The 12,012-nt window shown below is 55.2% G+C and overlaps 1 protein-coding gene across 1 annotated transcript in view; it reads left to right on the forward strand.

Annotated features, from left to right (window-relative positions):
- ESPN (espin) overlaps positions 1-12,012 on the forward strand; it is a 76,271-nt gene that overhangs the window by 47,811 nt on the left and 16,448 nt on the right. The window contains exons 8-9 of the mRNA XM_038376619.2: positions 1,983-2,144; positions 2,792-2,993. Of these exons, the coding sequence (XP_038232547.1) occupies positions 1,983-2,144; positions 2,792-2,993 (364 nt within the window). The remainder of the gene's footprint in view (positions 1-1,982; positions 2,145-2,791; positions 2,994-12,012) is intronic.

The following is a 12,012-nucleotide window of genomic DNA, read 5'->3' on the forward strand; positions in this document are numbered from 1 at the left end:
TCTGTCCCCCCTCTGAGTGCCTCATCATCACTAATGTATCTACCCCTACCACATCGGTGTGCAGCAGGGCAGCGCTAGCGAGCCCATTCCACAGCGGGGGGACAAGACACAGCAAGACTCACCCCTGGAGACTATGGCAGAGTGGTAACTTGAACCCTTGTCTCCTGAGTCCCAGCCTGGTGCCCTAACCATTGGGCAGTTCTTCCCAAGAGCACATCAAACCCGGCCTGGGGCGGCTCTCTTGTAGCAATGCAGGCCAGCTCCCCAAGGGCTCAAGGCCAGCCTCCAACTGCAGGTGTTTACAGCATCATCCTGTGTCCCTGCAGTGTGATCACGGCATCCTCCCTACCCCGGCTTGAGGCTGTCCCGCAGAGAGCTGTCCACGGCTCAGCGCTCTGCCCCCTCGCCCAGCAAAGCTGCCTGGTAACTGTCCCCTGTAGCCATGCTCATGAGGAAGCACGCTCTGGAGAGTAGTGAACCCTGGCTCAGAGGCTCCAATAGCCTCTGGAAAACAGCTAGTAACGTTTCCAAGGATCTTTGTGTTATTAGCTGCCTCATAAAATCCAGGCCACTCAGCTTTCTGCGCACAAAGCCCTTGAGATCTGCACCAAGGCGATTTAAAGCTGCTGCTCCCAGCCCCGGTGGGTCTTAGTTACATAAGAACATGGCCACTGAAAGCAAAGTTTGGGGCTGTGGGAAGCGCCCAGCTCCGCTGGTTTTGCAAAGGGATAAGCTGCCTCAGCTAATCCGCAGGGGCTGGGATTGAGTGCTGTGGCTCTTAAACTCTCCTTAAAAGGGGTTATGAAAACAAAGATTCAACCAGGTTCTTAGTGCTGCATGCAGGAAAGGTTTCAGGGCCCTCTGTGGCTTTATGGAATTGCATTCCCCTGCTCTCACCTCAGCAGCTAGACGCTAGAGAGATGAGCATGCCAGGAAAACCTAAAACAGTCAATGAGATTTTTCAGGTTTCAGAGTAGCAGCCGTGTTAGTCTGTATTCGCAAAAAGAAAAGGAGTACCCGTGGCACCTTAGAGACTAACAAATTTATTAGAGCATAAGCTTTCGTGAGCTACAGCTCACTTCATCGGATGCATTTGGTGGAAAAAATCCACCAAATGCATCCGATGAAGTGAGCTGTAGCTCACGAAAGCTTATGCTCCAATAAATTTGTTAGTCTCTAAGGTGCCACGGGTACTCCTTTTCTTTTTGAGATTTTTCAGTTCACTAGAAAATTACCCATAATGTCTCCTGCTCTGGGAGCTAAACCCGCCACCGTCACAGAACGGACGTGGTATCTAATGCTGATAAATGTGGCATTTGGCTCAGCGTTCTGAATCCCAGCTCCGCACACAGAGTATCGGCCGGGCTGCGTTCAGCTACCGTGTTATTTATCACACGTGAAGCACAGAGGAGCTCTGGGAGATATTAATGCAAACTACGTTGCTGGCTGTGTGCTGGAAAATGAAATGATTAAACAACTGAAGAGCAGCTCAGAACCGGGTTATTTCTCCAAGTGTTCATCTCCCATTGAGTGGCACTGGAGCGGTCAATGGACAATGGCCAGAACGCCTTTTTGTTCGGTGTCTGTACAGTGCCCAGCAAACTGGGTCCAGGGCAATAACTGGGGCTCCTAGACCCTCCAATGATCTAAAGAAATAGAATAGCCCTGGTGGCATTCACCAGCGCGCGGGGTGCAGTGCTATGAGGTGTGCCATGGAGCAAATGATGCCTCTGTGGAGGAGGGTCTGGCCTCAGTTTCCCTGCAAGACCCGGGGCAAGTCACATTGTGTCTCCAGACCCCATTTCCCACCCGTGTCAGGTGAGGCTGCTCCTTCCTCCCCACCCTTGTCTGTTTCAAGGCAGGGACAGTCTCCCACTCCATGTATTGACAGCACCCAGCAAATGAGGCCCTGCTCTCATCAGGGGCCTCCTCATCCCCCCCCCCCCCCCCGTGCAAACCCTGCTACCCCTTGTTGCTTGCAGTTATCGCCACACGACAGCAGCCTGGAAGGCCTCCGGCGGGTCGATTCCAGCAGGAAATCTCGTAACTTCAGCAAGCAGCCCAGCACTGGGGATTACTACAAACACCTCGACACCAGTGTGGGGGAGCAGCCTGGCAGCTGGAAGATGGCGCACAGCGAGGAGGTGAGCCGCTAGGGCCGCTGCTCCCACCATCTGCCCTTCAGCTGCTTTTCTCTGGGGCCCCCAACCCTCAGGGCATGGAGCCTGAACTCCTGAGCAAGCTCCTGGCGTCTGAGCGGGTCTGACTGGGTAGGGCAGGTCACCAGGCAGATCCTGTTCATACAGACGTGGACCTGCTTGGCTCAGGGGCTGGGAACCACAGACTCCCCCTCTTGGGGACCCGTCCAAACCCCAGTGCCGGTGACTCTCCAGGGCTTGTATGAAATGAATTGGGGCGGGGGGGGTTCAGCCCAGTTCCCACTGCACAAATGGTCACATCGCAAAGCCCATCACCACAGCTGGCATGAACTGGCCATCTCGCCAGCAGCCTCAGCCGGGGCCCAGAGCTGCCTGGGGCCCAGCCCCTGCTGCGTTGCCCCAGAGCAGCGTGTGGGGAAGCTGCCTGCTCTGGGGGTGGGCTTTGGCCTCCATTGCCAGCTCTCCCCAGCAAGGTGACTCGTCACAGCCCCAGCTGGGAGGCCCCCAGGCCCTACCACAGGCAGCAGCTGGCAGGGTGACAGTGGGAGGGAGTGTTTAGCATTGCCTGACAGTCGCGCTTGCTGGACCTTTCTTGGCTGTTTTCAATGGATTTATTTGTTGGTTTGTTTAAGGCGTCTCTTCTTTCCAACGACAACGTGCACAATGGGAGTGCAGCTGAGAACAAGCCCTCTGGGGAGATGATGCCCCCGCCCCCACCCCCTCCTCCTCCTCCTCTTCCTGAGAACATCTGTCCTCCACCCCCGCCCCCTCCACTACCAATGGAGACTCAGGTGCCCTCTTTCAGCCAGCGCCGCTCGTCTTCTTCCACTGGAAGTAAGTTGCAGAGCTCTCTGCCACGCGTTCGGGGCCTCCTCCGGCTGGTTTGACACCCTGGGCTCTGATCTGTGGGCTGGTAATGCAGCTTCCTGCCAAACGAGGGAGGAACCCAGGGTTGTCAAATAAAATTGCTGGTTTGTTTTCAGAACTCCCCCCGCCCAAAGGGCTTCAAGAGAGACATAAAATGAGTGGGAACAGGTAAGCTCATCAGAGCACACACTGCAAAAGGCTTTAACCCTGGCGGTCTGGATGCAGCACCATATGTGGGGCTGTTCTTTCTGACACACGCAAGTCCCTGTCTCTCCATGTGCAGAGATGACACACGGAGCAAGAGAGGAGGCAAAGGCTAACATACATAAGATTATGCAGGTGCTCTGCTGTATATGGTCCCTGCTATTTCTCTGCGGGGCACCTGGGGACACCTGGCCAGCTTGCAGCCTCGTCCAAGCAGGTTTATCATTGTGGCACAAGGATGTTTGGGATTTTTCATGCATGAAGGGGGACAGGTGGGAGCTAGGATCAGTAAAGAGAGAGACACCGAGTCAGCTGACATACCTCCCAACCAGCCTTACTGCAGCTTCCATTTACCCTCAGAGGCTTGAGACTAGCAACAAGCCGTGGTTAGCTCTGTGGCATACAGACAGGGGGAGGAGGTGAGTCCCTGCTGCCAAGAGCTTCCATTCTAAGTAGGCACAGGACACACAGCTTGGCTGTTGCGGTTCAAGTCCTGGTTCCTTTGCCACAATAAATTGGTGCCTAACCTTTGTCACCTGAACTAGCCGGAGGGAGAGCGGAGGGTACCGCTGCAAAGTGTCAGAGAAAAAGGGACGTGTCATTAACACTCAGGATGCTACACTTTGATCTTTCTAAGTGGTTTGTCTGAGTGACGCCAATTTCAGGCAAACTCAGCCCTGCAGCCCCCTTGGAGCTGGGCCCCACAGCAGCCAAGTAGGAGCTTCCTCTGTGCAACACATCTCATAAACCGTCTCCCGTTATTTGTTCCTGACCCTGCTTCCCTTCTGGAGCAGCTGCCAGGGTTTGGGCTTTCTCTTGGCACTGGGGGCCCTGCCAGGGAACTCTCCCTGTGCCCAGAGGCCAGCATGGCTGGAGATGGGGCTGGCACATGCATACACCAGCAGGGAGGTGGAGGCAGTGGAGTATTGGTGACCTACTCTACCAGGCCAGTTGGCTCCTGTCCCCACTGGGCACTGTGGCTCTGGATGCCACATACAGCACTTCGGGTGATGTGGGGTCTGTCTCTGAGTGGCCCGCGAGGGGTTGGGACGTGGGAGCTCTTGGTAAAGACAGCGCTGACCCCTGGGGAGTGACACGCAGATCCTCACATGCCTCAGCAGATCACCGGCAGCCAGTGACCGGGGAGCCGTCAGGTCTGTCCGCCCAGCCCACAGCAGTGGGTCCCCAGCCCAGCTCCCAGAGTGGGGCTCGCACTGGCCCTCTGACAATAGCAGTGTAGATAGCTCTTTGAAGGTGCAGCTCAGACCCCAAAGCCTAGCAAGGGGGATGAGCATCCGAGCCCAAGCTACAATCCAAACTGCAGCTCAAAGCGAGCACTAGCCGGAGCCCAGAACGGCCTGATGAGGAGCTGCGGTGTAGTGCAGAACGGCACCCTGTAGCCCAAGGCTTTATTCTGCAGCTGTCACTGGAGAAGCTGCACTTAGATCCTTCCCTTTGTACCCTCCTCTGGGAGCCCGGATGTGTCTGGAATGGGACAGCGCTCCTGCCCCACTGAGCCCTCGGGGACTATTCCCACAGTCCCCCAGCCTGGCCGAGCAAGCAGAGGGACCCTGGGAAGCTGCTCTGCTGGGGGTCCCCAAACTCAGCTAGGGTTAGAAGAGGCAGCCTGGGGCTGCCTGCTCCCTGGCAGAGGATGCACCCACCAGCCTGGAGGAGAGCAGGCCCCCAGAGCAAAAGGCAAGTAGCAGGTCCCTAGGCCCTGAATTACACAGTCCAGCTGGCAAAGCCTGCAGCCCAAACCCACCATGAGCCCCTGTGCCTGGCAGTGGCAAGGCTGTTTTCCTGCAGGCCGGTCACCAGCATGAGGGGCTGTGGGGCCAGCCCCTTCTGCAGGGTGTGTTAGCATGGAACAGTCAAACAGCTTGCCCCTCTGAGGGCCGGGCCGGGCCGGGCCGGGCCACCCCACCGCACCGCACCGCACCGCCCTTTCCTACCAATAGCCAGCCAGCCAGCCAGCCTTCCTCCCTCCTTCCCTTTTGCTATCAAGCTCCCCAGCCCCAAACCTCCTCCTTTTGTAGTGCTGGGGAGGTGGCCCTAAGGGCCCACAGCTGGCCCAGCCCTGTGCCCAATATCCCTGCACTCAGAGGCAGCAGCTGGGCTCCTTCCTCCAGCCAGGGGGAGAGGGTTAACCCTTCCCTAGCCAGCCACCAGTCAAAGCCGAGGGTAGCCGAACAGACAAGCCAGGCTGTTCAAGAGCCCCAGGAGTGGCTCAGCCGTGCTGATGTAAAGCACCAGACCCAAGCCACCCCCCCCTTTGTCTTCGCTCGCAAACAGTGTGTTTGCACACGGTGAATGTCCCCATGTAAACAAGAGGAGGTGTCCCTTAAATCTGTGTGAACTGGTTGCGGTGACCCCCCAGATCCTGCAGCATCCCCCATCCAGCTGCCCTTGGGGCAGCTGCTGTTCTTTGCAAGGCTCCCCTGACCCCCCTACCCCCACCCGGCCCCTGCGCCCAGCACTCATGCTGCTCTTCTCAGAGGGCAGGGCTGGGCTCGCCAGCATTGGTGGGGGTTGGGCTTGGTGCCCACAGATGCGGGGGGAGCTTTAGGCACAGACAGGACACAGGTGCCTGCACCCTGTGCATTAGGGGCCTGCCTGCTGGGCAATGGGGCCTGCAAGAGTTTTGCTTTGTGCCATCGGGTCACAGAGCTGGGGGGCAGCTAGGTCACAGCCAGGGTTGGGGAGGAGACGCTACCAGGGCCTGCTGCCCCCGTCCCCCTCTTTGGGGGTGTCAGGTGTACAGTGAACATTATTGATTGTGTGAGTGACAGTGGAGGGGGCAGGCAGAGGGGGCCCCTACAGGCCAGGCAGAGGAGGCTCCATACAGGGCAGGCAGAAAGGGGCCCCCAGAGGGGCAGGCAGAAGGAGGCCCCTAGGGTGGCAGACAGAGTGAGGCCACTCCAGAGGGGCAGGAAGAGGGGGGCCCACCAGAGAGGCAGGTTCCTTAAGAGGGAACCCCAGAGGACCAGGCAGTCCCTGCCCCAAAGAGCCACCAGTTGCAACAGACCAGACAGACACAAGGTGGGAGGGGCTGGAACCCACCAGCAGGGACCTACGTGATGGCAGCAAACGGCATGTCAGTGTCGGGATTTATTGGTCTGTTTCTTTTGGGGGAGGTGGGGGGTGGTTACTTATGAGGGGATCAGCTCCATGGAAAGAACAGGGAAGGGAGGGGCAGAGTTGAGGGGGACGGGGTAGGGGAGGGGAGAGTAAGGGTGCAGGTGTGGAGTGATGCTGAGGTGAAGAGACCGGGGGAGCGGGTTTGGAGCAAACGGCCAATCAGCACAGAGCAGAGAAAGTCCAGTCAAGCTGTAGGAAGGGCTCGGAATACCCAGTGGCCCCTGCTCTGCCTGGTTCTGATCCTACCAGCTGGGGCTTTGGCTGGCGGCTCTCTACAGTTCTCCCCCAGGGCTACATGGTAGGGAGAAGGGCGGCAGCTCCTAGGAGCTATTGCCCTCAGAGTGGGGTGGGGTGGGGGGAAAATCTCCCTTGCACAGTTCTGGGTCATACAGAGTCCTGGGAGGAGGTGCGCACCCCAGTATAGTTAGTCTGTGGAACTCACTGCTACAAGATATCATGGAGACCTACCATGGGCAGGACTAGCCAGGAGCTAGCCAGAGCCATGATAACAAGACCACCCAGAGCAACAACAGGCAGGGTTAACAATGTCCCATGATAGGAAGAAACACCCCCCATGGGCAGGTTATCCAAGCATTGTCCGTTAGGGGGTTTCTTGCCCCATCCTCTGGCAGCTGGTGCCAGCCACTGGGGGAGACAGGAGACTGGGGCCGGTGGGCTCCTGGTCTGATCTTACCTGGCAGGTCCCTTGTTGCTCAGATCCAGGCTGCCTGCAGACCCACTGGGCGCACCCTGTCACCATCCATCACCCCACAATGCCAACCCCCTTGACACTGCTGCTGCAGAGCAGAGTGCCCTGGGGGTGCTGTCTGGTGACCCCATGTGGCACTTCGCTGCCTTGGGGGCTCATGTGCTCATCCAGTGGGCTGCAGGAGTTGAGTGTCACCCACCCCAAGAGGGATTAGCCCAGCGCTGCTCCTTGGCACCTGCATAGAGCCTATGCTTGCTGGCCTCGGGAGAGCTTTGCCTAGTGACCGTCTCTGGCATGAGAGTGGGTGGAGGAGTGTTAATTGCAATGCTCCTGTAGGGCATTAGGGATGTTTTTCCCTCTGCTCGCTCACTGGCCTCAGGGTCAGAACCGCAGAGCCTGCCCCATGTCCGTCGCATGACGAATCTCAGCCCATCTGGCTGTGTCTTTAAGAGGCAGTGACCAATTGGAGCTGGCAGCCCAAAAGCAGCAAGCCGCTGGTGTCCCAGATACCTGAGACTGAAGCTGTCCAGATTGTCTTAAACCAGTTACTCTGTAGGTGTGACATGCATGGTGCTATATAACCCCGCCGCAGAGCTGCTGCACTTCCAAAAGACTGGGGATTTCTGCTGCCCGCCACCCTAGTGATGGGACAGAGTCATGACTGTCACATGGGTGACACTTACGGCTGGCTCCCCTCACCCCTCTCCTGAAGAAACTGGTAACTTTTGGCAGACCCTGCACCACACCCAGGAAACAGTAGCTAAAATAACAGCATGTGCAGGCGATTGCCTGTAACAGTGAATCACCTCCAGCAATAACGGCACGTTATTAAACCAAACTGAGCTTTAAAGAAAGGTATCCTTGCAGATCAGATATGCTTTGATTGAACAGTACAGAAGAATAAAGGGGACTTCTAAGAACAGAGACACACATGCAAAATCCAGCCAGAGACAACTGACAACGTCAGAGCAAACTGCCACTTAACTTAAACTTCCGAAATGTGTCTGCTTGTCAGTACCCCCAGCCTGTGCTCTGGTGCGGTGAGCCCAGTCAGCAAGGACTCCGAATCGTGCTTCCTCTAGAACCCATTCTGCAGCTTTAAAGGCTCTCTCCCATTCATGGGAAACTGCTATTACTGGGCAGACCCCAGCCTGTTATGCTCAGTCCAGGCTGGTGGATGGGAAATATTTCTTAACTTTTATTTTAAAATAACTTGAAAACATTAGCGTAAGCATCAGCTTATGAATTTACACAGCCTTGCTTTGGTTCTCTGTGGCAGCTAGCAATGCTCCCCCTTGGCCTTACTCTCAGTTGTGTTTCTAATTTCTTTTTTTAACCTTAACGCCATTCCTCATGGGCTTGTCTGTCCTCTTCACTGGGGTCTGCGTGGTATCGCTCCTTTCTGCTCGTACCCACTTGTTCTCCCTGCTGGCTGCTTTTCTTCTCTGTCTTGTGGGAGCCAAATGCCTCCTCTTCTAACTGCACTTCTCTGCTTCTCTCTCTACTTCCTAGAAGGAAAAGCTTTGGGGCACACGAAGAGACCGAGTAAGTCCTGCAGCTGTTTTACCATCCCTGTGGGAAGTCAGCAGAGTGCTCAGTGCGTGGGGGGACGGGGGATGGGGGAAGGGATGTGCCCTGGCTCCTTTCTATTAGTCCCTTAATGGTCAGTGTCCAGTTTATTCTCTCCTCCTCCATAGGGAAGGTTGATGCTATTTGCCATTAGGAGGTGTCTATTTAATGACTTGAGTCCCATTGGTGATTGCTGGGGCACACACAAATCTGATCAGCTGGGTGGGGCACGAATGGCGTTGCAGAGCCCTGCTGGTGTCCTCGGTGCAAGGAGCTGCTGTGTGCTGCACCCCAGCGACAGCATGGCCCAGGGCACCTGGCCGTTTGATCTGCTCTTGGCAACAAACAGCTGCTCCTCTGAGACCCTCAGGCACCCGCCCCACTGCCAGAAAGGACTGGGATTTAGGCTCTCAGACTCTGAATGCCTCCCATTACTTCTGTAAGGCCAAGGACACATTCCAGCTTCCCTCTCGAACTGCCCAGCCAGCACCCAGCAGGGAATATCTCTTCTCCCGACTTTCCTGGGTTACTGTACCAGCATACAGGAGAGGGGAACATGCACAGAGGATCCAAACTGCAATCCCCACCCCCTCTTTAAGCAGCCACTTTATTGTAGCCCAAAGATTTCCAGTACAATTCACAAAAAGAAAAGGCGTACTTGTGGCACCTTAGAGACTAACAAATTTATTTGAGCATAAGCTTTCGTGAGCTACAGCTAACTTCATCGGATGCATTTAGCTGTAGCTCACAAAAGCTTATGCTCAAATAAATGTATTAGTCTCTAAGGTGCCACAAGTACTCCTTTTCTTTTTGCGAATACAGACTAACACGGCTGCTACTCTGAAACCAGTACAATTCAGTGCATCAGCACCCCCAGTGAGGGCTGGCCCCGAAGATGGGTCACAGGGAATGTGTGGGGCACCCCGGCAAACTACATGTGGCTGTCAGGGGAATAGTTGTTTTAGTAAATTTGTTACTGTGTTTTAGCCACTTAAAAACTGATAGCAAAGTAACACACCGTCCCTGTGCTAGTTACCTGTTCAAGCTGCCATGTCGGGAGTCATTTCCGTCCATGCATTGTTAGTGCAGTGGGAGACTTGTCGGTATGGGAAAGCTGCTGCTTGCTGCTGTGTTGCCCTGTCTGGATGGCTAGCTGGTGGTTATTGTTGCTGGGGGGTTATTTTCCCTTTCTGGATGTGGACTAGCCAGACCAGTGATGCAGCCGTTCGCTCTCAGCAGCTGCTGCTTGGGGACTTGGGTGCAGTTTTTACTTTCCAATGCTACTTTCCAGGTGGAGGGTACAGGAGCTGGAATGAAGCTCGTGACAGTTACTCACTTTTGCTACCATGAGAAACTGCCCCCCTCCTGTTGGGTTAGAACAGCTGTTTGTCAGCAGCTCATGCCTCTGAGCTTTGCCCCATGTCACTGGGCTCAGTTTCTGAGCCTTTGGAGTCCTTGTGTTTAACTATTAACAAATAACCTTGTCTCGACATATGGCAGTGACGTAGCAATCTCCAGTATAAGTGCTTCGTTTTCTGGAGCAAACTAGACATTCAGCATCAGCCTGCTGTCATTTCCATGGCCCACTCGCTGCACTTAAAAGGTAGTAAATCCATTTTCCTCTGCGTCTCGCTTGGCCTAGTGCTCCCTGCTAGAACAGTGAGCTACGCTGCCTTAGTGCTCTGTTGCCCTGGGCTTACGGCATTCGCTTCCTAGTACAGGGACTTTCTGCCCACCTGGTCCAGCCGCCTCTGCACAAGCTTTAGGACTCCAAGAGGCTCTTTTGCTTCCTATTCAATGGAGTGGTGAGACTCCACGGGGGAGTATGGACTGTGGCTATAGGGGGTAATCCTGCCTGTGCAGGTCCATGCTAGTATTTGCAGACAGACCCCGTCAAGAGAAAGGCCATAGGGTTTAATAGGTCTGCTGGCAATCGGATTCTATAGAAAGTGACTAGGTTTCTCTTAAAAAGAAAAGGAGTACTTGTGGCACCTTAGAGACTAACAAATTTATTTGAGCATAAGCTTTCGTGAGCTACAGCTCACAAATGCATCCGATGAAGTGAGCTGTAGCTCACGTAAGCTTATGCTCAAATAAATTTGTTAGTCTCTAAGGTGCCACAAGTACTCCTTTTCTTTTTGCGAATACAGACTAACACGGCTGCTACTCTGAAACCTAAGTTTCTCTTGAAATTGCTCTGAAACCCCATAACGTTTAATAAGGAATGAGACCATTTCTCCAGGCTTGTTTTTAGCCACCCTATAGAATTCTATAGCACAGTCTATGTAATAATAATGGGGGGTTAGAAACCCTATGGAACAGTGACCACTTTTGGTGCCATTCTAGAGGCTTTTCCTGTAACAGACAGGTAGTTGTACCTAATTGGTGACCCAGCCCTTCTCCCTGCCTGCGTCTCCCCCAACTCAGCTGGTGTCTCAGCTCCCACTGTGCTCAGCACTGCCCTTGCTGTCCCAGTGGGGGTAGGCAGTGAACTCGCTGCTTTCCTCACTGCATCAGAGCCAGCATGAGCCCCCCCCTTGCCCCATTCACATCACTGGGAGTGGGCTCACACACACACAGAGCGGCTTGGCTCTGGGAGTTTAGTTGGCCCAGGAAAGGCTGGGACCCCAAAAAGCTGGAGCAGCAGCAAGCAGGAAATATCTGCCTAGTGCCAGAGGCTGCTCTGTTGTGACAGCAGCCTGGAGCTCCAGGGCACCACATGGAGAGGGGCAGTCCACGCTATCCTCTGGGCGAGGAAGCAGCTGGCCTGGAGGGAAGAGCCCTCGCTTGGCTCCTACAAATCCAAAGCAGCTCCCAGGGGCAGGCCTACAGTTGCTAGGAGAGTTCGTGTGCATGTTTATTGGCAGTGGGTGACCGGGCGCTGGCTGGTTAATCAGTCCTGATCCCTTCGGGACGGTGTAGGCCCTAGCTGGCCGAGGTGGGCACTGCTGGCTCTAACTCTGCGCTGACTGAAGTGACGTGTTGCCAGGCTGAGCAAGGTTAGGATGCTGACACATCCAGAGAAAGCAAACAACATGTTGAAAGCAGCTGGACATTCGTCAAGTAGGAGCCGGCTGGTGCAGCAGTGGACTGGGGCAGGAGGGTTTCTGGGCTCTCCGATGCCTGGGGTCTGTGGGGTCAGCAAGACCCTGGTTTATTAAACTCCCTTTGACTGGCTAACAAGCTCTCTGTGTGCTGCGCAGAGACCGGCTCATTGCCGCCTGTGTGGGATCTGAGGTTTGGACGCTGGCGGGAGCTGGTCCCTCCCCAGGTGACACGGGTGTGGGGGGGTCAGCTAACCTAAACTCCGTTCTCCCCCATCTTTACCCGGGGCTGCGCTGCCACACTCCCTTTCCAAAGTAA

This window comes from Dermochelys coriacea, chromosome 18 (genome assembly GCF_009764565.3).
Source record: "Dermochelys coriacea isolate rDerCor1 chromosome 18, rDerCor1.pri.v4, whole genome shotgun sequence".
NCBI lineage: Eukaryota > Metazoa > Chordata > Testudines > Dermochelyidae > Dermochelys > Dermochelys coriacea.